This window comes from Lagopus leucura, unplaced genomic scaffold (assembly GCF_019238085.1).
Source record: "Lagopus leucura isolate 7727_CA_CO unplaced genomic scaffold, USGS_WTPT01 Super-Scaffold_100159, whole genome shotgun sequence".
In the NCBI taxonomy this organism is placed as follows: domain Eukaryota; kingdom Metazoa; phylum Chordata; class Aves; order Galliformes; family Phasianidae; genus Lagopus; species Lagopus leucura.
Window position 1 is genome coordinate 16,625,072 of NW_024962335.1, and position 27,274 is coordinate 16,652,345.

At 40.4% G+C, this 27,274-nt stretch overlaps 2 protein-coding genes across 4 annotated transcripts; one reads left to right on the forward strand and one right to left on the reverse strand.

Moving 5' to 3' along the window:
• GLT8D2 (glycosyltransferase 8 domain containing 2) lies at positions 1 to 16,674 on the forward strand. Its single transcript, XM_042889825.1, has 10 exons — positions 1 to 353; positions 3,034 to 3,081; positions 4,420 to 4,515; positions 5,292 to 5,460; positions 7,203 to 7,320; positions 9,922 to 10,006; positions 12,393 to 12,505; positions 13,185 to 13,351; positions 14,950 to 15,062; positions 15,629 to 16,674. Exons 2-10 carry the CDS (start codon positions 3,063 to 3,065, stop codon positions 15,799 to 15,801), a joined length of 1,053 nt encoding a protein of 350 aa, XP_042745759.1. The 5' UTR covers positions 1 to 353; positions 3,034 to 3,062; the 3' UTR covers positions 15,802 to 16,674.
• Positions 16,373 to 27,265, reverse strand: TDG (thymine DNA glycosylase). 3 transcript variants are annotated; one of them, XM_042889823.1, is made up of 10 exons: positions 27,196 to 27,265; positions 25,134 to 25,282; positions 24,165 to 24,394; positions 23,589 to 23,658; positions 21,916 to 22,051; positions 21,735 to 21,817; positions 21,564 to 21,658; positions 19,932 to 20,103; positions 19,685 to 19,813; positions 16,373 to 18,463 (listed from the first exon to the last, which is right to left on the reverse strand). In XM_042889823.1, the coding sequence occupies exons 2-10, from the start codon at positions 25,225 to 25,227 to the stop codon at positions 18,324 to 18,326; spliced, it is 1,149 nt and encodes a 382-aa protein (XP_042745757.1). In that variant the 5' UTR covers positions 25,228 to 25,282; positions 27,196 to 27,265; the 3' UTR covers positions 16,373 to 18,323. The 3 variants fall into 3 exon arrangements, with proteins under 3 accessions (XP_042745757.1, XP_042745756.1, XP_042745758.1); XM_042889822.1 differs by lacking the exon at positions 27,196 to 27,265 and adding an exon at positions 27,099 to 27,177; XM_042889824.1 differs by lacking the exon at positions 27,196 to 27,265 and adding an exon at positions 27,099 to 27,162 and having other exon boundaries at positions 25,134 to 25,227.
• Positions 27,266 to 27,274: the final 9 nt, after the last annotated feature.

Consider the following 27,274-nt stretch of genomic DNA (forward strand, 5'->3'; position numbering starts at 1 on the left):
GGCAAGTTTGCCAGATCTGGGGCTGCATCATCGTTCAGCACATCTGGAAGTGGTTTATGGGCTCTCATTCCTTTGGTGCCGCGTCTGGACTCTGTGCTATTCCTCAGCAGCAGGGAGAGAAAAGAAAACCAGCACAACTCCAAAGTAAACTTTGAAGAGTTTGAAAAAGGAATTGAATCTTAAAACTGTTTCTGTGCCCTGTAAGGCCCTTGTACAGGGGACTTTAAAGGAAGACGATGGGCAAGGAAGCTTTGGCAAGAATGCTGACAGCTGTGGGCTATCTAGGATCCAAGTAAAAAGCTCTACAGCTCTTCAGGAGAAAGGAGTCCCGATTACTGTGCTGCTTTGAAGAGGTAAAAAGACTAATTATGCAGGAAATGTCCGAGCAGTAATGTCACTGTTTCTGAGCTTTCCCTTCTACAGCCCCTTGTTTTGTTACAGATTTTGGCAGCTGAGTTATGGACTGCCAGGTTCTAGGAACTAATGTCTAAATTCGAGAAAAATGAATAAATATTTGAAGGGGAACAAATATTCCTCTCTTTTTCTAGAAACCAGTGGGCGATCAGTCTGAGTTGCTGAAACTTTAGGAACTTTGTAGGTTTGAAATGCAGACTTATTTTGTTTGATTCTTTTGGACTTTGGATTTTAAAATGTAAAACATAGTTCAATTTATGTTGTTTTTATCATGCAGAAGACATCCTGAGGCTGTGACTATTCAACTTTCATTTTGTGGTGATCATCAGTATTATTTGTGACTCTCATTATAATTTAATTAAAAGCAGTCAGCTCCATTGAAGTCAGTAGAAAATTGCTGTTAGCTTGAATGAGGTGAGAATGTTACTTCAAGAGTGGAGCGGTTTTTGTTGCCTCTGTCCTCATCTAAATGAGTAAAATTTGTAATGGCTAATGCTGCAATACTTGTGTAACATGCGAGAGAGGGTACGTCTAAACAGCAGGCTTTTGTGACTGATAAGTTTGTTTTCATATCTATGTAAATGAATGCCACATGAAAGGAGTGGGCTGCTGGAATGCAGGCAAGGGCTGCAGATGTGAAAGAATTCCTCTTAGAAATATTCCTCTCTCTCCAATCGAGTCAGCTGTAAGGGTCTAAATATATGCAAATATATAGTGGCTTGTAAACAAAGCCTCATCATTGCTTTATGTATATTTTTATTACAATTGTACTTGCAAATCAAAAAGTGGAGTCTAACTCATTATGCTCCCTCACTATTAGTATTAACCAATGGGAGAGATTCATTTTGGTGACTTAAGTTTCAAGAATTTTTGCCGTTCCATATTCCTTTTCAAGGAATCAGAATGAACTTCATTTTTGTATGTGCACAGAAACAGTTATATATCCTTATCTAGGCTCTAGTGGATCTGTGTGCCTGTAATTGGGAAAAATGGCTTTCAGTTGTGCAGATAGCTGCTGTAGTGGTGGAATCACATGGTTGTTTCTTCCTTTCCTCCTGCCCCAACTTCTGATGCTGATTTCTTACTGTTGTTTTTTCACAAAAACAGCAGTAGTAAACAATACCAGTGCTTGCAGAATTCAAACAAATGTTATCTGTTACACAGTTCTGTATTTTAGGGGTTATGTTCTTTCCTCTTCAGCATAAAGACACGGTCACTCTTAGGCCTTGTTTAGAAGAGCAGTTTTAGGGAAGCCTACTTCACCTTCTCAAGCATCACAAATACAGTACATAAATCTGAAAGTAATGCCTCCTATTTTATGATGTTGGCCTGCAACATCAGAGACGGCTGTTGGTATGGCAGGACAGGCTGAACCTTCCCACCAATGTCCCATTACATGTTGTTGCCATGTGACAGATGGCAGCAAAAGGGCAGTCTGACAAAGTAGTGTTTGACATGGAAATGTTTATGAAGCAAAATTCCTCCATGCAGAGAAATGGCACCCACTGGCATTCATTCACATTTGCTGAACATTTATGGGGACCAAATGGTGTATGTGAGCAAAATGAGGTGGTGGTGATGTGTTTCAGCAGTGGGAACAGTGACAGTCACCTCTGCAGATGCAAACTTTTGTGAGCACAAAATGAAGGCTCTTGCTCATCAGTGGCAAAAAGGCATAGCTAATGGTGATGACTGTGTTGAAAAACAGCCTTTTGTAGCAAAGAATTTGCTGTATCAGTGCTTCTGTGCTCTTTGTAGTTGTTGTAGTTTCCAAAAAAAATGAATAGAATCATAGAATCATAAAATCATAGAATCATAGAATCATAGAATGGCCTGGGTTGAAAAAGACCACAGTGATCATCTAGTTTCAACCCCCCTGCTATGTGCAGGGTCGCCAACCACCAGACCAGGCTGCCCAGAGCCACATCCAGCCTGGCCTTGAATGCCTCCAAGGATGGGGCATCCACAGCCTCCTTGGGCAACCTGTTCCAGTGCGTCACCACCCTCTGTGTGAAAAACCTCCTCCTAATATCTAACCTAAGTCTCCCCCATCTCAGTTTAAAACCATTCCCCCTTGTCCTATCACTATCAACTAATGTAAACAGCTGTTCCCTCTTCTGTTTATAAGCTTTCTTCAAGCACTGGAAGGCCACAATGAGGTCTCCCCAGAGCCTTCTCTTCTCCAAGCTAAATGAGCCCAGTTCCCTCAACCTTTCCTCATAGGAGAGGTGCTCCAGCCCTCTGATCAAGGATCACTAGGAGGAGTGATCATAGGAGGCACTTCTTTCAGAGCGGCCTACATACAAGCCACTTTGAACAAGTTCCCCTTTTACTGTTGCTGGCTGGACAATTCCTAGTTTGGGAAGTATATTCTGGCAAGAGGTTAGTATTTATGATTACTGTTGTGTTTTATTTGAGATTGGAAATAGATGTATTTATAAATTTCACCTGATGGTGTTTTGACACTGTTTTGACACCATTTTTAAATTATTTTAAGATGTGTTAAAGATGTTACTTATTACTGATGTAGGTGACTGGGTTGTAGGTGACTGAATGTATTAAAACACAATGCATTTCAATTTTTCTCTCTCTCTCTCTCTTTTTTTTTTTTTTTTACAGCAGACCACAGTTCTTATCCAACAGAACACATGGCTCTTTTAAAGAAAAGTAAGAGAGATTAAAAGCATTTTAAAAATACATATTTTTAAAAGAGGGCACTGATATCAGTGCAGTTTCTCAAAACTGCTATAACAGCTGCATGCAAACTCTAATTTTGATAAATTATACTTAAGCTTTATTATCAAAATAGGATTTTTCTTGTAAACTACATGAGATAAGTGTGGTCATAAATTCCACTAACCAGAGATCACTCACCACTTTTCTGTGTGATACTTATGAACTGGGCTTTCCCTCTAAGGGCACAGGTAATGAGCAGCTCCATGTGGGTGTGCACAGAGCACCCAAAATGGCTTTTTAACAGAGCTATGTGCAGCTATGCTCTTCATACTCGCTGTTGAAATGCAGCCCTGAGAAATTTGAGTTCTCATCAGCTGTCAAGATCAATGACTGAAAATTGACCCAAAATTTCATTGAAGCCAGTGGGTGTTTTCTCAGCTGACATCAGTCAGTGCAGTTGGTGATGTGTGAACCAATTTCAACTTACTTGTATGCTCAGTTCTGGTCAGTAACCCTTTTGACTCAAAGAGACTAAAACTTTGTTTCCTTTGTTCTTTTGTACACCTTAAATATTTACCATCACCTTTATGATGGTACAGAAGTGGTGAAGAAGATCTAAAGAACTCCATTGAGTATTTCTTCCCCATTATACCACTGAGCTGTTATGTACTCACAGTTGGCTTATGTTGGATGAATTAATGTAGTACAACGCAAACTGATAGGAACTGTGAAGTCGTAATATACAGCAAGGCACTTGCTTTAGCATGGTTGGATTTGGTTTTACTAGTTAAAGTGTCAACATTTTTATGTGTTTTCAAATATTTTGCAATAAACCCTACCTGGTTTCAGTGGTGTGCTGGGTTTATTTTTCTAGTACTGTTAGAATTTTGCTTAGGTATGCCTTCAAGATTTGCATTCAGTTATTTTTTCTTGTGTCTGAAGGAAGTGTGAGTGAAGAAAAATGTAGGTAAAAATAATTCGTTCTTGAAGTCCCATGGTGTAGCCAATGAAAGAAAGTTCCAGGCTTCTAGTATTCAGAAACATGAATTTAATAGTTTTTATAACCCATGTGTATTGGGAGCTCAGTGATTTATTGAGCAACCAATCAACGAAAATCAGATGGTTGGAAATAAATGGAAAGAGATAGAAATGCATGATGCTATTAACATGGCATTTGTAGTTTGATCAAATAGCAAGAGAAAGGAGATTTTGGCAAACACAGCAAATACACATTATGCTATGTAATGGTTGCAAATTGTCTTTTTTTCTAAAAAGGTCCAATTAGTACTCTAGCTATTAGAGTGATCGTTAACAAATTCTCTGTTTCAGTTAACCAGATCTTACTGTTACTTCTTATATTAACCGTGTGTGCAATCCTGTACAACAAAGTTCACAAAGCACCATCTGCCTTAAGGAATGAAGCAGGTAAATGACTTATGTTTCTGATTTATAGTTCTTTCCTCTTCATTTGAGCAGTCGGGCTTTTGTTTGTTTGTTTGTTTTCCCCTAATTAAACCAGTTTGCCTTGCAGTAGATGAGCCATTTAAGCTGTTGCATGTGGTCTGAGATGCAGAAGTTTTTTGGTTCTGAATTCCTCAAAGAAACTAGCAGGAGAGTGACTAAAAATTGTCATCCTGCTTCAAGTTTTTATACAGATGTCACTGATGAAGTTGTAAACTGGTGTATATCTTCGTTTACACTGAACACTATTTTTCCCCATTTTATCATTAGCAACTTCCTTGTGGTGCAGAACTTTTCACTATTCCTTTCTAGCTTCCCGAAGAAGTGAAGCTCATGCATTTGCACCAGCTCTTCCACTTACCTCCTTCCTTTGATAATTTTGGAATCCATCATTCGATTTGTTCTAAATATAACTGAGAAGTCTCAAAAGTATTCAGACTTCATGTTTCATGTGAATAAGCAGTTACATGGAGGACAGCCTGTTGGGCAGAAAGTACAGAGAACTCTGCATTCTGTTTGGAGACATCCAACAGTCCTGTCCACCTACATGTGGTTCTGGATTAGTGACAGCTCATGCTGTGTGTCTTGGCGAATGTGGATGTATATAACATCTGGTAAGGAAATGGGGTGATTGTGATATGATTCCGCTGTTTGTAGAACTTTGTGCTCGCTCATATCATCCAGATAGGATACAAAAGTTTCTCAATTTTCTGATGTAAAATATGGTTTGTTTCTTGTAGGTGAGTTGGAGAGTCCTAAGGAAATGGAGGAAGAAATCCCAGTTGTAATCTGCGCTGCTGCAGGCAGAATGGGTGCAACTGTAGCAGCAATCAGTAGCATCTACAGCAACACAGAGGCTAATGTTTTGTTCTACGTAGTTGGACTGAAGAACACCATCCCACATATTCGGTATAAACCAGCCTTATTTTATTTCATGCTGTAATTAGGAGCAGATTGTTGTTTTCCTTAGCATGGGCATAACGTTTAGAGGACTTTTCAGGAAATTGCTTCTTCCTTTTGCTTAAGTAGTGCTATTGGTTTCAGTCCCCAGGATTCCCTACATTTAGGAATAAGGATCATTTTGCCCCACTCGAGGCACTGACTAGTTTAAAGGGGTATGAAATAACCAGATCAAGTCCATAGCTGTGCCTTTCTGCCTTTTGTATCTGCAGAAGAATATATAATAAGGTAAGTGACAAGCTTACTTGTTGCAAGCCCTCTTTGTGGCACTGAGCTCACCTTGTGTGGAGTCATATCTTCAGCTTCAGAGTAGCAAAGCCTGCTGCCTAAAGCTAATTTTGGGTAAGACGTAGTGTTAAAGTTTTGAAATAGAGGCCCAAAGAAGCTAGTAATGAAAGTTTGGATGTTAAATTCAAATGTTCCCTACAAATGGAGGGTAATGGCGGTGTAAATCAAAATTAAAGCTGATTGTTTAGAAGTTCTTGCTTCTGTAGCTTGTGTACAAAATGTGTCAAAGTGAAAAGATGTGATGAGTTTTCCCAATCCAATTCATCAATAATCTAGAAAATAGAATGGGGAATGTTCTCTCTGTATCTGCAGTTGGCACGAAGCTGGAAGAGACATTGAGCAGCATGATGAGCTGAAAACAAAGTGTTGATGAGTTGGAAAAATGAGCTGTAAAATGTGATGAAGTTCAGTAGAGATGGAAATAACTGACTGTGTCAGCTCAGGTTGAAGCAGAAGTTTTATAGAATCACGAAATCATGAAGGTTGGAAAAGACCTTGAAGATCACCCAGTCCAACCATCAGCCCATCCCCACCATGCCCGCTGCCCACGTCCCTCAGTGCCACATCCACACAGCTCTGGAATACCTCCAGGGATGGTGACTGCACCACCTCCCTCAGCAGCCTGTGCCACTGCACAGTGCTGTTCTTTCTGAGAATCAATGTTTCCTAATATCCAGCCTGAATGGAATCATAGATTCTATTTGATAACACTTGCCAGAGAGTATAGGAACTCCAGGTGCATAGTAACATGAGAGTAATTTAAGATAGGTCAGAAAGAAACTTTACTATAAGCATAGTGAGAGAGCAAGGGCACAGAGGGATAGATGCTGTCTCAGTGTTCTTTTATTAAGTACTTGGTGTTCCTATATTCTTTGATACACTCATATTGAAAACTACAGAGCTGTGACTGATAATGGACCGCACTATTGTATATGGACATGCGTACACACACACATACACTTCATAGTGAGATATGCTTGTGGATGTATATGGCCTCTGGAAATGTGAGGACATTTTTTGATGATAAGAAATACGACAAAATATTGGACAAAAACAGTTTTTTCCTCTGCTAAATTGTGAATAGATATGATGATCATCTTGAAGAACATAAAGTGGGGCAAAAGGGAAAAAAGCAACCTATTCTTTAATAGGTTTTATTCTTAATTCTTAATTATCTGCACAGCACATAGGATAAGAAAAAAATGGTTTATAGTAAGAAAGACTAAGAAAATGACATTTAATGCTAGCGGTGAAGAAAGATGTGTTGCTGCAGACACAAGTGGTTCTGTCTTGGGGTCAGATAGACCAAGTGAGCTTCCAAGGCCTCTTATTCTCTTATGAGTCTGAGAAAATATTTGCTAAAAGCTGAATATTTATTTTAACACTTTTATTTTTAATCATAGAAAATGGATTGAAAATTCTAAACTAAAAGAAATAAAATTTAAGACTGTGGAATTCAACCCCATGGTACTGAAAGGAAAAATCAGACAAGATGCATCGCGTCCTGAGCTACTGCAGCCTGTGAGTAGACAAACACCACATCACACATTTTCAGGATTTTAATGCTCATTGCAGGTTTTAAGATCTCCCAGTTTTCTGTTCTGTTACACGGGATGGGTATAACTCAAAGAAGCCCCTTCAAGTCCAATGCTAAGCTTTCACTCAAGAAGGAGATGTGCGCTGTAACAAGCTCCTTGCAACTCTTCTGTCATGCTGGGATGTCATCTATTCTGTGGCACAAACTCAGTGATTTGCATGTGTTGTTTAGAAGAGGAAAGGTGTCACAGTGTTCTTTGTGCCTCCATGATATCTAGCGGGCTGCAATCTGCTCATGTCTGGGATTAACTCAGAGACTAGAAACTAAAATACTGCTGGCTGACAAGGGGCAAATCAGATGTAACGAATTATTAGTAAAGGAGTTAGAAACAAAACAGAGAAGAACATTATGCCAAAATGTAAATACATAGTTTTCCCACCACCCTAAATACTCTGTGCAGATTAAACCCTCTTATCTCAAAAGGACATAGAACCACTGGAAAAGTTTTAGGACTGCTCAGAGTGTTCTTTTGCCCTTCTCTGAGCCTGTGGCATTTCTAATGCATGGAAAGAATTTCATGCAATATTTGTGAGAGTGATTTAGTATTCTTTAGCCTGGAAATGGCCTTTTGGCATGAAAACATTAGAGATCCACAGAACTGATTGGTATGGAGGTCAGAATAGGGGATGATAACTTACTGTCTCTTCTCATATAAGAACTAACAGTTATTCAAACACTTTAGTAAGAGGAACAGCCAGATCAAAGAAGAAATGTTGCATGCTTTTCAAGCAGTGAGTACTAAACCTCTAGAACTTGTTGCTAAAATATCTTGTGAACATAATAAATTCACAGGGATTCAGTGGAGGCTGAAGTGGACTACATCTGGTTCAGGAAATTTCTTGAGCTAAAAAACATGGAAGCTGTGGAACAGCTTTTCTGTATACTTGCTGTATTCTTACATTTGTCTGATCATCTCTGCTTTAGACCACTCTGACAAGTGAAATGACCTGAATCAATATGGTTGATTGTGATGCCTTTTCCCTCTTTGTATTCATTGTTTCAATTGTAGAAAATGCTATCCCTCATCTGTGCTATTAGTCAAATCATTTCTGTAGAGTGGAAAGATGGCTATGTTAACTGTGAAGCTAACACATTCCAGGTCCAGGGAAGTTATCATCCCTCTTTACTCAGCACTGGTGAGATTGCATTTGGGATACTGTTGTCCTGTTCATAGCTTCCCAGTACCAGAAATTTATGAATTTATTGAAGTGAGTTCAATAGAGGGCCACAAAGGTGATAAGGGACTGGAACATCTATACGTGAAGAGAGGCAAATAGAGCTGGGACCATTTGGCCTGCAGAAGAGAGTGCTCCAAAGGATCTGATCAGTGTGTTTATTAAATACCTGATGGGATGGATGAAGACAAGAGAGCCAGACTGATCTCAGTAGTGCCTGCTGGTAGGGGAAAAGGCAATGGGCAGAAGTTAAAACTGTAACATTAAATCTCAATGCAAGGTAAATCATTTTTAGGTAGTCAAACACACAGAGCAGGGCGTGACGTTTCCATCTGTGGAGATATTCAGAACCCAAGTGAACACAATCCCATGCAGTTTGCCCTGGTGGTCAGCCTGTGAGTGGAGAGAATGGTCTGGGAGGGATCTCCATTCCAACATAAGTGGTTCTGTGATTCTGACGGAAGATAAACTATTTTGGACTGCGTGGTTAAGCCCACAGTAAACCAAGTGGGATAAATAATTAATAATAATGGGGTCAAGACACTGGTAAAGCTACATGAAAGAAGCATATGATAGTTGGCTAGTGCTCAATGATGAGAGAAATCAAAACAGAATATTAATTGAGACAGTGTCATCTGAAATCCAGGAAGAAAATTCTCTAGTCCCAGTGTGGTGTTATAAAGAGGCATTCCTTTATTCCTCACAATACTTACTGGGCATCTTGACAAGTCAAGCACGTGCTCTCAGAGTTAAAGTTCTACATTTAAACAGTTACAACATACATATGCAATACATTTGCATATTCATTCTTTTCCAAGAACTCCTCAATATATGCTATTGTCCTTCTGGGCGTGCCTGGTAGGAGCCTCTGGTGGTCTTAGACCGCCTACTTCCTCCTCATTTTTCCATCATCATCTTCATCACAATGACTTTTGGCTGACCATTGGCTGTTTTTCCCCAGTTTGGTGGATTTCCATTGCTTGTAATGCCATAATGAGCAACTTTCTATCTTGGGGTGCTATAAGCTAAAACAATATATGTGAAATCCAAGAAAAAAAGTCCTTGCACCCAGTGGTTGCAAAGATAAAAGAAGTCTGTGGTGACTTCAGTGCTTCTGTGAAGCAGGATCACTGAGAAAAAGAAGGCTGTTCATACACCAAGCAAAGCTAAACTGGAAAGTTTTAGAACTAACATAGCACTTATTGATTCCTTTTGCTAAACTAATATATTGGTTCTCAAACTAATATATTGATCCCTATTGCTAAACCAACCTATATTAATGGAAGCTTGAGACTAATGCATTAAACTTCTTTGTCATTTAGGATTTACTCTTCTTTTCCTGTTTAATAGCTGAACTTCGTTCGATTTTACCTTCCTTTGCTTATCCAGAAACACGAGAAAGTCATATATTTGGATGATGATGTCATTGTTCAAGGTAAGCTGTCTCCAAAAAGCAATTTCTAGCAGAATTAGTGTAAAACTTATTGCAGCTTTCATGGTCTAGAAGGAAGCTGCTAGGAATGTTGTGCTTGTGAAAAATACAAATAATCTCTTTATTTATTTAGAGGAAATTTTGAAGAAAAGTGTGTCTCTACATGTCTGCTGAATAGTTGATTGTGATCCAAATTACATGCACTGATTTCATTCAAATTAGATTTGGTCAATTGCTGAAAGATATCTTGGTTTTCACTTGGGTGCTACAATATTTAGTTGTGTTTGTGTCTTGTGTTTCCTTCTAGCATTCAAATTCCCACAAGTGTTGGCAGCGTCTTACCCAGAATTGCTATTTGTTCTTCAGAGTAGGAGGAATTTTCTCAGCTAGGTGGGCTAAAACCCCAAATACTAAAAATGTGACTTCAAACATCTTCAGTTCAAAATCCACAGCGTTTTTCAAATTGTGATCAAAGATGTTGGAGTTCTCAGACAAATAAGAACAGTCAGAAAATACAAACATCCTGAAAAACATATACATATAAATTTTTTTTCGTACAAACAAATCAAATTAGAGGAACAGTTGCTCTTTTTCTTTTTTTTTTTTTTTTTGAGAATTTCTGACCTGCATCCCTCTTTCCTGCACCCACACTTGACATTCACCAGGAAGAAGACTATTGTCAGCCTGAATTAACTTCCTGGTAGGAGTCAAGGCAGTACTCCCACAGACAGCAAGGAGGTGGCCCACAGCAGAGGGGAGGTAGGGCTTTCTCTTCCATTAGGGTATACCAGATTGTGTCAGCTGATACTGCTTCTGGAAACACAGATAAGGTGCAGTTTTTCATTACAGCTTATGGTAGGCTGCTGCCTACTGAAGTGGTCTCTCCTATCCTCAGGCAGCTCCTGTTACTTCTCTTCTTTCACATCTACAGCTGTGAAACGAGCTGACTCAGCTGCTTGACCTGGCAGAAGACGAGCTACGTTAAAAAACAAAAACAGAAACCAAGCAATCAAAAATGTAACAACAACAACAAAACACAAAACCCTTTTTTCTCCTTGTTTCTTCAGTCAGCTTAGCTTGCTCATCCTTGGGCAGTGTAATCATAGGGCTCAGAAGAGAAGAATAAGGTTGGGCATGTGGGAGGAGAAGCAGAGGGTGGGAGTCTGTTTTGGCAGCTGCTTATCTGTAATATGAGAGCTCCCTGTTTGATGCGTCTGGAATGGGAGGGAATAGGAACTCTGACATGGTAAGGAGTGAATGAGGATTTCAGAGTTTAACTTGGGGTTTGTTTATTGGTCAGCTGGTTTCTGTGGAGCAGTAAGAATGAAACATGCTGAACTTTTGGTGCAAAATCCAGAGAGGCTGTGGAGTTTCTTCTGAAAATGTTCACACACCATGCAGACACCTTCCTCTGGAATGTACTATAGGGAGCTTGCTTTAGCAGGGGTTGGACTAGATGATTTCCAGAGGACCCAACACATACAACTCTGTGATTCTGTGTAGTGTTTGTGTATTTATTTTTAATTACAGAGAAGTGTAAGCCCTGCTACTGTGGTGGAGGGGGTGGCCTCTTGCAGGGTGGGTGTAGGTCCTGGTCACTGTTAGTGCCCCTTTTATGGGGCTGCCAGGCACTCCCAGGTGGGTGGCCAGGAGTGGAGGGGCTGCTGCCCTGGGCAGAGGGACCTCAGGTTTCAGCCCTGGCCCTGGCAGCTGCCCACGTCCCAACGCTCACCCCATTGCCACCGTGGGGGATGTGACCCCACTCAGCTCACCTCCGCCACTGCCTACCCATGGATTTGGGAAGGGCTGCCACCCAGATCAGGCCTCATTCCACCTGGCCTTGAACACCTCCAGGGATGGGGCATCCACAGCTTCTTTATGCAGACGTCATGTGTTAGGCTATTTCCCTCTGTCAGGAAGGAGTTGGGTGGGTTGGGAAGCCTCCAGTGTAACATGCACCTTTCAGCTGGCCAGTGCTCATTGATCAGCACTGGGAATGCAGGTATCTTCCTAAAAGGTGTAAACACAGTAATATCAGGAAAACAAAAACAAACAAAAAACTGAAAAGGCATTTCTGAGGGAAAGAACTAATAGAATGCATAATTGTAACCATGCTTCTTAACAACGTACTCAGCTTCTGCTTTAGTTGTTTTTGGATGTTCAGACCAGATTACTATAATCAGTATTCAGTACATCCACATCTGAAGTTAGACATCCAGATACAGGACTCAAATTTGAAATTTTTCCCATATTGCAAAATTCAGCCCTGACTGATACCTAGAATATCTGCTGAAACTGTCAAGCTTTTAACTAGCATATATGAGAAGTTATCCTATCATCTGTGTAGCTGTGTGATACATTTGTTCTTATGCTTCTGAACTTTGAACAGGTGACATTCAGGAACTCTATGATACAAAGCTGGCTCCTGGCCATGCTGCGGCTTTTTCAGATGATTGTGATCTCCCTTCCACGCATGAGATGGTTAGAAGTGTTGGGATGCAGGTAAGATGCTGTTCTGTAAATTCTAATTGTGAATAAATGCTATATGGATCTACATCTTCCCCAAAGTATATATGTAGTGACAGGATGTGGAAAAAATGGCTTTAAACTGCAAGAGGGCAGATCTAGTCCAGATAACAGGAATAAATTCTTTACTTTTACCATGAGGCTGGTGAGACACTGGAACGGGCTGCCCAGTGAGGTTGTGGATGCCCCCAGCCTTGAGGCATTCAAGGCCAGCCTGCACGGGGCTTTGAGCAGCCTGGTCTAGAGGGAGGTGTCCCTGCCTATAGCTGGGGGTTTGGACCTACATCATCTTAAGGGTCCCTTCCAACCCAAACTATTCTATGATTCCATGAAAGTTTTCTTCTAATTTTTTAAAATGATTTTTTACTAGTTTTACAGTTAATCAAGAACTACAGTTCTGTACAGAAAGACCAAAATGTGGTGAGGAGAGAGCTTTATAGAACTTCCATGGTACAAAACTGTGGAAGAAGTAATTCAGTAGCTGGGAGCACTGTGCCTTTCAACCCCATGTCATATGGAAATTGAGATAGGTAATCATCATCTAGAAACTCAGCTTTGGGAGTGTATATTTAGTAACACAGAGCTACACTTAGTCTTATATTCATTGAGATTCACAGGGAATAAATGTATTTCTTTTTTTTTTTAAACTTCCTAGAACACATACATGGGATTTCTGGACTATAGAAAGCAAGCAATTAGAGACCTTGGCATCAGCCCCAGCACCTGCTCCTTTAATCCTGGCGTAATTGTTGCTAACATGACTGAATGGAAAAATCAGCGGCTCACAAAGCAGTTGGAAAAGTGGATGCAAAGAAATGTAGAGTATGTATACAAATCTAACTTTGCACTTAACTGTAAACTGAACATTAAAGTATCATCTTCTGTTTGTAAGCTCTTTAAAGATTGTAACTCTATCAACAGTCTTTTCATTGCTTCATGAAATCCCAAAGTAAATTTCCACATGCTTAAACCTGATCAATAGTGTAACAGGAAATACCACCCGGAATTTCAGTCTTGCATTTAATCCCAAACCACACTCAATCCTGAGAGGCACTGAGAACACGTGGTTCTTGTTTTGGATGACCAACCTCACCTTGGTTCAACACACTTACCTTCCCTTCTTGAGGCTGGTTTAGAGAGAAAGGAATATTTCCTTGTTTGTGTGGGGTCTCTCTAACTGAACTGTCATTGGGCATCACATTTCTTAAAATACCAGTAAAAAACACTTCTCTATAGATGAAATGAACCTGATGTGAAAGATAATTTTTTAGCTTTGACTATGATGGATATAGTGAGAACAGTGTTCATTTTTTTTTTCATTGCTAATCTGTTTGCAGATTTGACACTTCCTTTCCCTGCAAAGGCTTAAATTTAGGAAAGCTAAATTGAAACAATTATTTGTGCTTTTGGACTCCATTCATTATTGGTTATTTTCAAGACTGAACAAAGGAGGAAAGACACAAACAATGAGCATGTGAATGAATGAAAATCTCCATGGCTTTCTCTTACTCTGTTTACAGACTGTTCTGAAAGGCCACTGCTATGCTTTTTATGAGCCTGAAAAAAACCTCCATGAGCATCACATCAGATTCATTCTAGAAAGATGATTTTGTACCATAACAACACATTTGTGTTCCTTTTAGCTCAATATTGAAACCACAGTGAACTGAATAGCTTTGTTATTAGTCAGAAAGAGCTTTTGAAAGTTACGATTTTTATTTATTTGTTGTTCTGTAGCCTCTGAGCACCTCTTGATACTTCTCAGGCTTCCTCCTTGCTGGACTCAGCAGACAGCACAATGTCCTGCAGGCACTGTGGCTGCTCCCATCTGCTGCGTGGCCAGGCCTGCAGCGCACTGTGGCCAGACATCTGCCTGCTACCACTTAAGCCTCCCTTCACAGTAATTTTGCTTTTTAAAAAAAAAAAAAACCACAAACCCTGCATTTTTCACAGAACTCACAGGAAATTAATATCCATTAGCTGCTGGTTTATACTAACCAGTCTGCCAAATCTGTTCTGAAGTTAACTTCAGGCCTCAAAGTTGGCCAGGTGGAAAGCAGAAAGAGGACAGATGCATGGCAGCGTGTACATCTTCCAAAGAAACCAGTCTAAAATAGGTTTGATTCCTTTATGTTGACAGCTTCTTTTTCCTACTACAAACTTTTTCAGCCTCGTAGACTGCAGGCAGTGTGCAGAGTGCTCAGCTTCATGCTGGGTCTGACTCCCAGCACACTGCTTTGTAGCAACAACCTACTTAGCAGGAATTGGAGCTCCAAACACAAACAATTGAACAATTAAAAGCATTAGAAAGGAATATGCTGAAAATCAGGCTGTTCAGAGTACTTACGTGTTTAGTTGTCTGATCTTTGCACTAAAGACTCTTTGATTGAGGTTCAGACATTTTCTTTGTTCTTTTGCAGGGAAAACCTCTACAGCAGCACCCTTGGGGGAGGTGTGGCGACCTCTCCAATGCTGATTGTATTTCATGGAAAGCATTCCACTATTAATCCTATGTGGCACATACGGCATCTCGGTAAGTTTTAACTTTCCATTTGCAGCTGGAACCCAATAAAGTGAGAGGTTAAGATTCCAGTATAGGACCTTACATTAGTTACAGGACTGCAGAATAATTGATCCGAATTATCTTGAGCCACGGAAAAGAGTGTATGAAAGATCTGAATATAGTCACAGACTGAAAAAAATAAAATCAGACACTTCTGGCAGGCACAGCAGAAGCACATGGGATGCCTGGCAGTCTTTGTGCAGCCCACATTCTGGAGGATGCAGTCGACATTCACCTGGCAATGGTGACTTATCCTGAGAAGATAATAGCTCAGCTAGCAAAGTAAAATGAACAGCATGATGAAGCTGTTTGTAAATCCCAGCGACCACGATGTTGCTGTTGAGAGGAAGCTGAGATTTTTCAGATGTGGAGTCAAAGAGGCCTGAAATTGAAAAATGCTGCTCTATTTCACAGTTAGTTGCCTACTGACGGGTGAAACCATGCTAATCAGGCTTTTTAAAAACAAACTGTATTTACCTCATTGTGCAGTGTCTTCCAGTACTAAAAGCTGGATTTTATTCCATGTACTCATGCAGGTTGGAGTCCTGATACCCGGTATTCAGAGCATTTTCTCCAAGAAGCTAAATTACTTCACTGGAATGGGAGATATAAACCTTGGGACTATCCCAGCGTTCACACTGATCTCTGGGAAAACTGGTTTATCCCTGACCCTTCAGGGAAGTTCAAATTAACGCGTCCTGACAGCTGATAATGAAAACACTTCAACATATTCAGACCTTTTGGTTTGCAGTATGCAAATAGTTGGTGATGCAACACATCAAATCGTATAACTAACTGATTTTAGAAAAATGTTGCTTAAATATTGCCATGAAACGACTATCAGTTTTGAGGGCTTATGGGTGGTATGTTAGTTACACAGTTCAATTTTTTTTTTTTTTTTTTTTAAATTTTCAAATAAAGTGAGGAAACAAGTTTATTTTACAATGAGGTATTTTCATTAAATATTTACTAAGGTGAAGTCAGATAATGTGTTTCAATGTGAAGTCAAGTATCTGCCAGGAGGAGAAAAATCTACAGAGGAAATAACTTGATATTAAATACAAGGTGTCTTTAGTCTATCAGCTGACATGGAGCAGCTCAAAATTAAAACTCAGGCAGCATTTTAATAAGTAGAATTCAGCTGCATGATGATCATTTTGCAGAGTTTTTCTCTGCAGAACACTGTATTCATGCAGTCAGTGTATGACATAGTCTGTAGCTCTGTAGAGTATTTAGGCCACCGCTAGCAGGATGTAAAAGGACACTCAAAGACACTGTGATACAATTCCTGATTTTATTGTGAAACAGGGAGAGATTTAAGACAGATTAAGAACCTCTGGATTACTGTAATGAAAAGAGCACCGGTCCCAAGGGAGTACACAAACTGCAGTACTGAGTGAAAAGGTCATTATACATGTAACTGTATTTTACACCTAGTAGGTGCCTCTGTTCCAAAAGGGACCTTTCCCTTCAACTCAAACAGGAGAGCAGTACAGTAGTTCTGTACTACTGTGCTATCTCACCAGCAGTGAGAGTTACATGCTTCTAACTTTGCTGAAAAATAAAATTGAATTGTAACAAATCCCTGACACGAGGTACTTTGAGCACCTGTGGGAAAACATCCATGTAAACAGCAATACGTGATACAGTACACTTTAAATAACAGACAAGACAAATCCTATGCCGTTCTGACACCATACGGAGCAGCTTTATGCTGAAGCTGATAAATACAATCATAATGCACGCTTTCTTGATTTCAGACGCTCAGTTAAGCCACATAATTTGGGAAGAGAACTGTAAACATCATGCCTGCCTCACAACAGGATGGCAGTGTGTGAGCTCAGTGCGAGCTGTTACAGCAGGATTAGCATCTACGCCAACTAATTGCACTCAATGCATGATGACTGCCAGCGGCTGTGAGGAAAGGATAAAGCACCAAAACAGGAACCTGCGAGCAGCACCGAGGACGGAGATACTGCTTGTATCTATTTTTCAAGTATGTGAAGCACCTTCTCTCATAAGATCATCAAAACGTGAACGTTTTGACCAGCTTATTGCTTTTACTTCATATCTTCCTCACGTGATAGAAGAGGGAAAATAGATGATGATTAGGCACAAGCACAGAATCTCCTTTCTTTCTCAGTCGCCAACATTGGCCAAAATTGTGTATTGTTTGAACAAGTTCCTCAGAAGAAAACTGTAGTTCCAACAGCTGTCAACTTAATTAATGGAACACCTGTCCTTGTCTTCAACTTAGTAATCTTTTTTACACATAAGATGTTTAAGAAAAACACCCCCTAAGGTCTTAAGGAGAAAGTAATATAAAAAAAACTGCTAAAGCACGATCTTGTTTCACCCTGTGCTAACTGTACCTGACACAAATAACATAACTGCAGATGGGTTTTTACAGGGAATACAGTCTTTCAATTCCCTGCCATATGAACTGTTCACTTGCTAAGCTTCAGAAGAAGAGACTAATCACAGAGAAGTGACTGACAAATGCCACAGATTTGAGAACCACTTTTCTTTTTTAAGGAATTCCAGTTCCTTTACACTGGAATTTAAGGGAGAAAGAAACGGAATGATAAGAACACCTTATTCTAAGACTAGAATATTTTAGGCCCTGTCCTGAGTGACGTGAATTTTCCTGACCAGTGCTGTCTCTGCTCCCTTAAACTTGACTATGGTCCAGTCACCAAACAGACAGAGCTCTCTATTCCTGCCCTGAAGTGCAAAGGAAGTCTTAAAAAGCACCACTTGTTTAACTGTGCATGATTAAAAGCACCACTTCATGTAAGATAAGGGTGCACTTCCATTTCCCCCTCTAGATATAAAAAGACTATGAGATATCCAAATATTGATGCATCAATAAAAAGTATACTGCTGCTTTTACTCCTACTTTACAATTTATGGAATAAAATTAACGCCCCAAAGGAATCTTCACAAATGAGAAAGCAGTTTGTCAAAAACTGCAAGAAATGGCATACATTAAATATGAAACTCATATACAAAAAAAAGGGATTTTTTTTTTTTTTTTTTTAAAGTTTGGACAGTTCCTTAAAATTACCTAGTTCATTGATTTGAGCCTACCACACACTTACTTAGGACTATAATAAAATATCTAAGGGAGATAAAATATTATTAAAATGCTTCAGTTGGAGAACCGAGGTACCAATCTTGATCACTGCATTAAAACTGCAGCATGTATGCATAGCTGAGAAGAAAGAATTCTTATGCAGTGCTTTCCTCTCGTTCCTGTGTCATACCAGCACTGAATTCTGGAATCTGGTCTGCAAAGGACTGCGTCATCCACTGTCCATTAGGAACTTCACCAAAAGATGACCCCTCACAGTACTGTGGATTGCTTGGTGCTGAGAAATAAACAAAAATTAAGTACAGTTGAAAATGCAGCTGAGACCATCAACTAAGACAAAACCATACAAAACCATCTAGAAAAAAAGATATTTGCAGTTTGCATCTTCCCTTGTACTTTTCAATACCTACTCAGACTGCAGTTCAAACTTATTCTTTTTCAATGCCTGCCTTTGGAGACCCAGATCATTCCCCCTGTTAGGTTTTCATCAGAACTTCTTTGAACTTAAGGATGCCACAAATGCAAGTTAAGAGTCTCAACATTTAAATGAATACTTGACTTTGCAGTGTTTTCTGAGTAAAATTCTTCTTCTCAAAGGGACATTCCCTTTGACAAAATAGACTAAGTATAACAAAAATTAAATTTTGCATTCTAATTGAGATTAGGACTAAAAACTTCAAGATACTGAAGAAGTTTACTTCTGCCATTATTGTTATTATTTTAAATTAATTGGTAGTATTTTGGGAAACAGAATTCCTAATGTCATAGTTACAGGTTGCCCAAGGAGGCTGTGGTTGTGGATGCCCCATCCCTGGAGGCATTCAAGGCCAGGCTGGATGTGGCTCTGGGCAGCCTGGTCTGGTGGTTGGTGATCCTGCACATAGCAGGGGGGTTGAAACTAGGTGACCGTTGAGGTCCTTTTCAGCCCAGGCCATTCTATGATTCTATAGTTACAGCAAGGTTACTAGATTCATTCTTCTAGTCTTCAAACTGTTGTAACAGTTATTCTGTTAGCTACTCTAACACAACTGAATTACTCGGGTTACAGTGTTCAAATACTCCTCCTTCATTTGCCTCACCAATAATAGAACAGTTTCATTTACCATTCTATTACTTTGCTTTCCTTAGGAATGAAACTCATGAAGTGTCAAAAAGCATGACACATTCATACAAAAGTGACTGCAACTGAAGAAGTTTACTGTGCAAGCCACTAGTTATGTCTATTTGTCACATCCTATGAATCAGAGTTTGGGAAAACAGTTTGAAGTTGCAGACGATTGATTTTAAATAAGAGTAAATGTTTTTGTTTTTTTTTTCCCCACCCCTTCCTCCTACAGAGACGACACATTCCCTCAGTTATGTAAGAGTTTAACTGCTGCTATGCTTTAAATATGTTGTATGAATTGTGGAAGTCGCTTAAAGGGTAGAAAATTGGAATGGTTATAAGAAGTTATACAGAATGGTTTAGAGAATGAATGCCCCGAGCACCACCCTTTACCAGTTCCATTTGAAGAGAAATTGCACTGTTCGCTTTCATATGGTGCACGATCGCAGTAAGCTCCTCCATATGCTGCTTCATAACCTGGATCATACTTTTCTTCCTTGACAGCCATCTTTTTAGCATCCTCTGCAGAGAGAACAGACCTCAAGTATTAAGAACAGAAAGTGTTCAAAGAACATTTTTACTAGAGAATATGTGAAAAAAACCCATACGTTTTATAAGATAATTCCAATAACCACTATACCTTGTGCAAGTTGTAAGTCAAACGTGTACTGCACTTCCTGCACCTCTGTGTTTGGTGCAATGCCTTTCAGCTGATCCCGTAAGTCTTTTAGCTTTATGTAATAATGAACTTTATCTTGCGCACGAGGAAATTGAGCACATCTTGCACTGGATGATGGCATAACGTAGCACAGCTTAAGAACAAGAAAAAATAGCATTACTGATCCCTAATATTTAGTGCATCAAGAGTAACTGACAGTTAAGCTCATGTTATTGTTCTACTTTTTTGCACAAACATCCACTGATACCAAAGGTGTTTCTAGGAGAGAATAAAAGGAGTTTATTTTTCCTGTCCAGCTAGCTGTCTTGCCCTAAAGAGAGGGGCTGAGTATCAGCTGATGAAACAAAGACAATTCACACCACTCATTTACACACTGTAGGAGGTGATCAAATGTGTGCTACAATAATTACAAGCATAAGCCAGACAGGGAAGCACACTGCAGAACTCTGTGAACAAGTGGAGCTCACAGCCAGAAAGGCCACAGACTACATGATAGTATGCAAAAACCCAAATCCAGCACAAAAAGCACAATGAGTTAATAATTAGCCTTACTTCTTGGCCACGTGTGCCTATGTCACACAACTTAACTGAAGTCAACCTTGGTGTTTCCATTTCCGCTGGCAGCCCTAGCTAAAGGCTTGAGGTTAGTTGAGAAAAAATCCCAACCAGTACATTCATTACATAACAGTATTGATGAACAAGTACTTGTAAGGAGGGTTATTTATCATTCTTACATTTCCTTCAGAAGTACTGAAAAGCTACTTAAGAAGGAAGCATTTTATCACCAACAGTTCTTCAGGTTCTGATGGCAACACTCCACCAATAGAGAGGGACAGTTTAAACCACTTGAAACCTGAATCACTAATAATTTGGGATGGATAGAAAAACACCCCAAAAGTTTGAATTGAAAAGGTAATGAAGCTCTGGAATGAGCTGCCTTGGAAGGTAATGCCGTTGCCTTTGCTATTAAGAACAAATTAAACAAACCTATCTGTGATGATACAAAGCTGATCTTTTGGATACTTTCCAGCACCAGATGCCAGTGATAAACGAGTACCTTCCAACTGTAGATGCCTGTGATTACTGCACTCTTCATCAAACTGTTGTACTTTAAGCATCCAATTTAATTCCAGGCTGCAAACCAGCTTAAGATGACTGAGGCTGACTGAAGTGCTTGGGCATGCTCAGAACAGAAATGCTGCAGAATGTAAGCTCAATCACAGACTTCATATTTTTTTTTTCCTCAGCTGAGGCTCCCAGCATCAAAATTCAGTAACATTAGCACACAGGTAATTGGACAGAGATAATCAGATGGAAGCAGATGACAGTTGCAAAGGCACATGTGTTTTATTAATTTTTTTAACACTCCACATAAAATGAACTAATCTACTAATCATAATACACTATTTCCAAAATAATATCTGCCAGTCTGATTAAGCTGTATAACAGACGTGCCTGAAAATTGCCCCATCTTTCTCTAATTAAGTAAAAGTCCTTCACATTCCTTGTATTTTGACATCACTGTAAGAGGGTGTAAGCCCTAAGATTTCATTAGTTTTGAAATGACCAAAAAAGAGTGCCCTCAGTACTTACAGTTTCTGTCTCTGGTACTTTGTGTGGCTGCAATCCAAATTCCAAGTTCTTAACCCGGATTCCGAAGACTTCCCTACTAAAAATTTCATAGATACCTGAAATGAGAGGACAGGATGAGTGGACAAAAAAGGCTGCTAACAGAACAAATTCATTCAAAATTAAGATTCTCACATTTTCCATTGAAAGCTGCTATACGAGGTTTGTACTTCTGTAATTTCTGCATCAGAATTCGCCCTCCTTCTCGAAACTCTTTACTAGAAGAAAAAAAAAAAAAAAGAAAAGAAATTACTAAAAATTATAATAACAACCATTAATTCATTAACAAGTATGGTATTGTCCTATGTTATCCTGCCTGGAGAGGTCTTTGCTTCCAGGTGTTGTCCTTTCCACCATATTTGTAAATCCAATCCCATATTTATGTGGTAAGGTGTGGTCATCCATATGGTTCAGCTGTTCATTACTTAGACCAGACATGAAAAGACACTTCCCTGCAAAAGAGGAAGACAGGTATTCGCTTTTAAAAACACACGATGGCAATAAAAACCACCACCACCAATAAACCTTTGGCTACCAAGGCACAGTAATGGAATACTGAAGGAAGAGTCTATGTTAATAGAACAGGAGCTAATTTGGGGGAAACGATGTGACAAATACAGTAAGTTATCATAGAATCATATCACAGCACCATAGAATGGCCTGGGTTGAAAAGGACCACAATGATCATTGAGTTTCAACCCCCCTGCTATGTGCAGGGTCGCCAACCACCAGACCAGGCTGCCCAGAGCCACATCCAGCCTGGCCTTGAATGCCTCCAGAGATGGAGTATCCACAGCCTGCTTGGGCAACCTGTTCCAGTGTGTCACCACTCTCTGTGTGAAAAACTTCCTCCTAATATCTAACCTAAGCCTCCCATGTCTCAGATTAAAACCATTCCCCCATGTCCTATCGCTATTTGCCCTCAAGAACAGCTGTTCCCTCTTCTGTTCATAAGCTTTCTTCAAGTACTGGAAGGCCACAATGAGGTCTCCCCAGAGCCTTCTCTTCTCCAAGCTAAACAAGCCCAGTTACCTCAACCTTTTCTTATAGGAGAAGTTAGTTTTCTCTTACATATTTGCCACTGCTTTTATTGCACTTGGCCTCTCTGTCAGTATCCACTAGCATCTTTAAATAATATTTAACATATAAAAGTATAGTTTGGATAGAGTGTCAGTCTCTAAGTGCAGATTAACCACACATAGTTCCAAATGGTCCAACACACTTCCAAATGCTTGGATTTGTCACAGCACGTATAACTAGTCTGCTTCTTGACAAATGAGACTATTAAATTAGCTCATTTGCAGAACACTGGGAAATAATACCTGATTTACTGGTCTGCTGGGTACCAGAAGTTTTTTGGCTGGAATATCACAGGGCTGCAAATCAGCCTGCGTGGAGTTCCCTACTACCACAGCTGGAATGACTCTTGCTATGCAAAACAGCATAGCTCAACAGAGCTTACATACAACCTTTCTTTATGAGAACATGCTGCAGAAAATGTTACTTAAATAGAAAAATAGGCTAAAAAAAACTCTGGAGAATCAGCTGTGCTACATATGCCTGCTGGGAAATGGTAGCGGCCGCTGTTTTTTCATCACTTAGGAAGCTCACTTAGCAGAAATGAATACATGTACAAGGAAGAGGACTTGCTGAAATGTCTCCTCGGGAAAACACAAATAGTTTTGTTGTGAATTGATGCCTGCTGACTTCCCCTTGATAACTCAAGAACTAATTTGATTTTTATTCCTAACGTTGCACATTAAGAAGTTATGTAGTGATACAATCCAATAAACTGCATTTAATTGACAATTCAAAGCCTTTCATTTTATTCCTTTTTATGTGCACTATTTGTTAGAAAAAGTTATGGGATTTAAATCACTCTCAGAGTGCTAAAAGCAAAATCACTCCTCCTAAAAAACCCAACAGCTTAATTAAAGTACCATAAGTTCTAACAGTTCTGCAAATGCCATAAATAAAGAGAAAACATACAAAAATGGTTTCCAGGTCCAGGGTAATGATGCCCTTTGTAAGCTGCCATCAAGCCAGGATTTATGCCAATCTGCAAAGCAAGATACAGCCCATTTTAATGATTGGAACACGGCTCACTGGTCAGGAATGCAAGTTACAGGAAGGAAGCCTATTCCACTCTACAAAGTTACTGTCGATAAACAAAAGCACACCACTGATATCTTCCAGCATTGTTCAAAAACCTGGCAATTTTACAGTAGGGTTTCATTGATGTGCACTGTCAAAAGAGCAGCCTCCTAGCATGCTTCACAGCCACTGCTGTAGCACTTCTGGTGAACTGTCAAGTAATGTTCTTTCATGACTATGCATTAAACGTAAGACTTCTCAGCAATCAGAGTTATGTTACTATCATTCTTAACAGAAAATGCAAAGCAGCTGTACACACAAGATGCAGTTTAGAAACTTCATGGCAAGATCTTGCAAGGTGTAAGTAACACAGATAAATAACGAAGGAATGTAAATCACAACCACTGTGGCTGGATTGTAAAACACAGCACAGACCATTTCTACCTCATTCTGTAACTGCGAGTTACTCACTATTACGATGTCCAGATCGAAGGTTAAAATATCAGGTAAAGTCTTTGTCAGAAGCTCAGCTTCAGACACACCATTAAAACGGTCCACTTTTCTTTTCACTTTAAAAGTATCTGTGATCTTTTCTTGTTTCCCTTTCGACTTGGTCGCTTTTTCTTTCTTAGCAGCAGGCTTCTTAGGTTGCTTTGGCTCAGTTGCTTTGGCTTTTCTCTTCCTTCCACCTTTTTTAACTTCTGAAAAATAGCAAATACATTTTTTGTACATTTCTAAGGCTGCAGCATGAACATTCAAACAGAATGAACTGCACTTATGACTAGAAAAAGAAATCAAACAGAAACATGCCTACGAAATTCATGAAATTAAACAATTATCAGATGGATTTCAGTATTCCTGGCTCAGCTTGGATGTCTCTGTACCACTCACAGGCAACTATGCTGATTTAGGATACGAACCAACAATAACCTCATGGCTAGGCTATGTTGTTTGCATCCTGCACGCAATGATCTTTTAGAGACAGTTTCACTTGTTTTGGAAAATATGCCAGAACATGCAAGTTTAGGTTCCGAGGAATGCTGAATTCTAGTCTACTATCTACTCCTCAGCCTCTGAATAGGTGAATGCATCGTTATAAATCATATAAAGTACTGAGGAAACTGACTTGCATACCAAAAGCAACAGGTCTCAGGGTAAGGTTTGAACTTATCACGACCACACAGGAACTGAACACTGCATCAACTGCTCACAGTTTCTTATGGAGGAGGACTTGAGGGTCCAGGGTTTACTTCTCAGCTTTTTCATTCTTTGGTAATAAATATTATTAAACAAATGCAATTAATCAATACTTTCTCAAAGACTAGCAAGAAAATGAAACCCAGCAGCTCCAAAGAAGGTGTTTACTGAGACAAATACATATCCATATGTTTATTCCAACCAATTTCTAAGATTTTAGCTCTCTTAGCCCAATCAAACTACCTTTAGGAGGTTCCTGAGCAAGGTTTGGCTCTGGAATGCCCTCTAGAGTTGGCTGCTCAGTCATGGCTTCCATGGTAGGCGGCGCAGTCATCATCTGGTGGAATGGAAATGTGTAAAAAGCTTGAGCTTGCTGGAGATAAGCGTAATATCTTAAAAAGAGAGAAAACAAGAAGCATAAATCATCAACTATTTAGTAATGTAGTAATGTACCAAAGAGGCTGTAAACATCTATCTTTATCAAGACTGCCAAGCACCCACTCACATTCTCCAGCTACTCTATTAACCAGGCAGTAAATTATTCAACTCCGTTAAGAAGTCCAACTGCATGGCAGCCACGAGGTGCTGCTACACCCAACACCAACAGCCCAGCTCTCCCACAACTGCTATAAAGTAGAAGAACCACAATTTTAAGGACAGCACACAGCTTCCCTTAACAGTGGGGAAAACCGTCCGCAGCCCACATTAGCCACGTCAACCATCTATCCACCAACAGCTCACAACACAACTGAGTTGAAACATTCTCTTAATGCTACTTTGTGGGCACTTTGTTCATACGTTCTACTGCTATGCAAATACATTGAAAAGATTTCACAAACAGTAAATTTTCAATATTTTTATCACAACTCTTCATAAATGTATCAGTTTTTAGGTATATAGAAATGAGGCCACCCTTGAAAAGGAACTGTTCTTTATCATGCAAGGGATGTTTAAGAACCACTCTGTCAATCAGATTTATGCCAGAAGAGCCCACGGACATGAGGACAGGATGCTAATTTTGAAGCAAACAACTGTTCTGAAACAGGGAGAACAAATCTGTATTCATAGAATCATAAAGACTGGAAAAGACCACCAGGATCACCCAGCCCAACCACCATCCCATGCCCACTGACCACGTCCCTCAGTGCCACATCCACACAGTTCTCGAAAACCTCCAGGGACAGAGACTCCACCGCCTCCCTGAGCAGCCTGTGCCACTGCAGCAACACTCCTTCCAAGAAGAAATTGCTCCTAACATCCAACCTGAGATTCTCAACCCACCAAATTTCTTGGCTTAGCTGCTGGAACTGTTCCATTTCATATAAAACATTCACACAGTTCCTGAACCAAACAAAACTGATGTTTGGATTTACATTAGGGAGCACAGCTGAGACATGAAGAATATGGGTGATTGTGTAATAAGTATGGAACAGAATCAGAGAAACATGAGGGGATCTAATTGGAGAAAGGTCTCTAACAAGATGCCTTCTTTCAAGACATGTTCTTATCATACATACTTATAAAATCCCCTTCCTTTAAAGGCTGTAAAATTCCCTACAAACCAGAGGATGGCTTGCAGGTATCCCAGCCAAGTTCCCCAAATTCTAACCAGTAAGATGAAGGAGGGCCTCCCCCTTCACCTCTGACACTCATAGGAGTTTGTAGATCACTTTTTTTCGGCATGACTTCAGATCCCTAACGCCTTGCTAACGCTGAATGGAGCATTACGTAAATATTTCCAATTCAAAGTGGTGACTTAACTCGCTGCTTCACGTCAAGATACAAATGAAAAAAAAAAACCCCAAAAAAAACAAAGGCGAGAAACCACGTCCTCCACAACAAAACCAGACGTTAAATCACACACAATTCCCACCTTCTACACACGGATTCCCACACCAACACGAATCGTTCTACACGCACAAAGATTCCCGACACGCACTTCAATGCGCCGACCCCTCTCAGCGGTCCCCCAGGCCCCCCGCGGCCCTCTCACAACCCCGCGGCCTCCAGCGACACCGCCCCGCCCGGAAGCGCGCCCACGTCAGCGCCGTCCATGCGAGCCCCCCGCTCCGTGCTCCTTCAGGGCGAGGGAATGGGGGACCGCAACGGGGCAGCCCCGGTTCCGGCCCCGGTCCCCCAGCAGAGGGAAAAGAACGATAACGGCGCAGCCCCGCGGCGACGCTCCAGCACGGCGCTTCCCCCCGCTACCTGCCCAGCTCCTCGGCCTCCATGGCCGAGGGCGATGCCCCGCCGGCGGCCATCGGGCTATTGTCAGAGCTCCCCCCCACCTCCGATCCCCACCGACCTGCCGGGCAGCCGCGCGGCACGTGACCAGCACCGGCCAATGGCAGCGTGCGGTTGGGTAGTCGGGGGAGGGGTCGGCT

What these genes read in the sequence shown, in the direction of transcription:
- GLT8D2 (XM_042889825.1), top strand. An exon ending in AACACCATCCCACATATTCG is followed by an intron (nt 5,461 to 7,202) that starts GTATAAACCAGC and finishes TTTTAATCATAG; the next exon opens with AAAATGGATTGAAAATTCTA. An exon ending in GTCCTGAGCTACTGCAGCCT is followed by an intron (nt 7,321 to 9,921) that starts GTGAGTAGACAA and finishes CCTGTTTAATAG; the next exon opens with CTGAACTTCGTTCGATTTTA.
- TDG (XM_042889822.1), bottom strand. Translation starts at nt 27,151, where the DNA reads ATGGCCGCCGGCGGGGCATCGCCCTCGGCCATGGAGGCCGAGGAGCTG. An exon ending in GAGGCCGAGGAGCTGGGCAG is followed by an intron (nt 25,283 to 27,098) that starts GTAGCGGGGGGA and finishes TCTCTTTTTAAG; the next exon opens with ATATTACGCTTATCTCCAGC. An exon ending in TGACTTACAACTTGCACAAG is followed by an intron (nt 19,814 to 19,931) that starts GTATAGTGGTTA and finishes TTCTCTCTGCAG; the next exon opens with AGGATGCTAAAAAGATGGCT.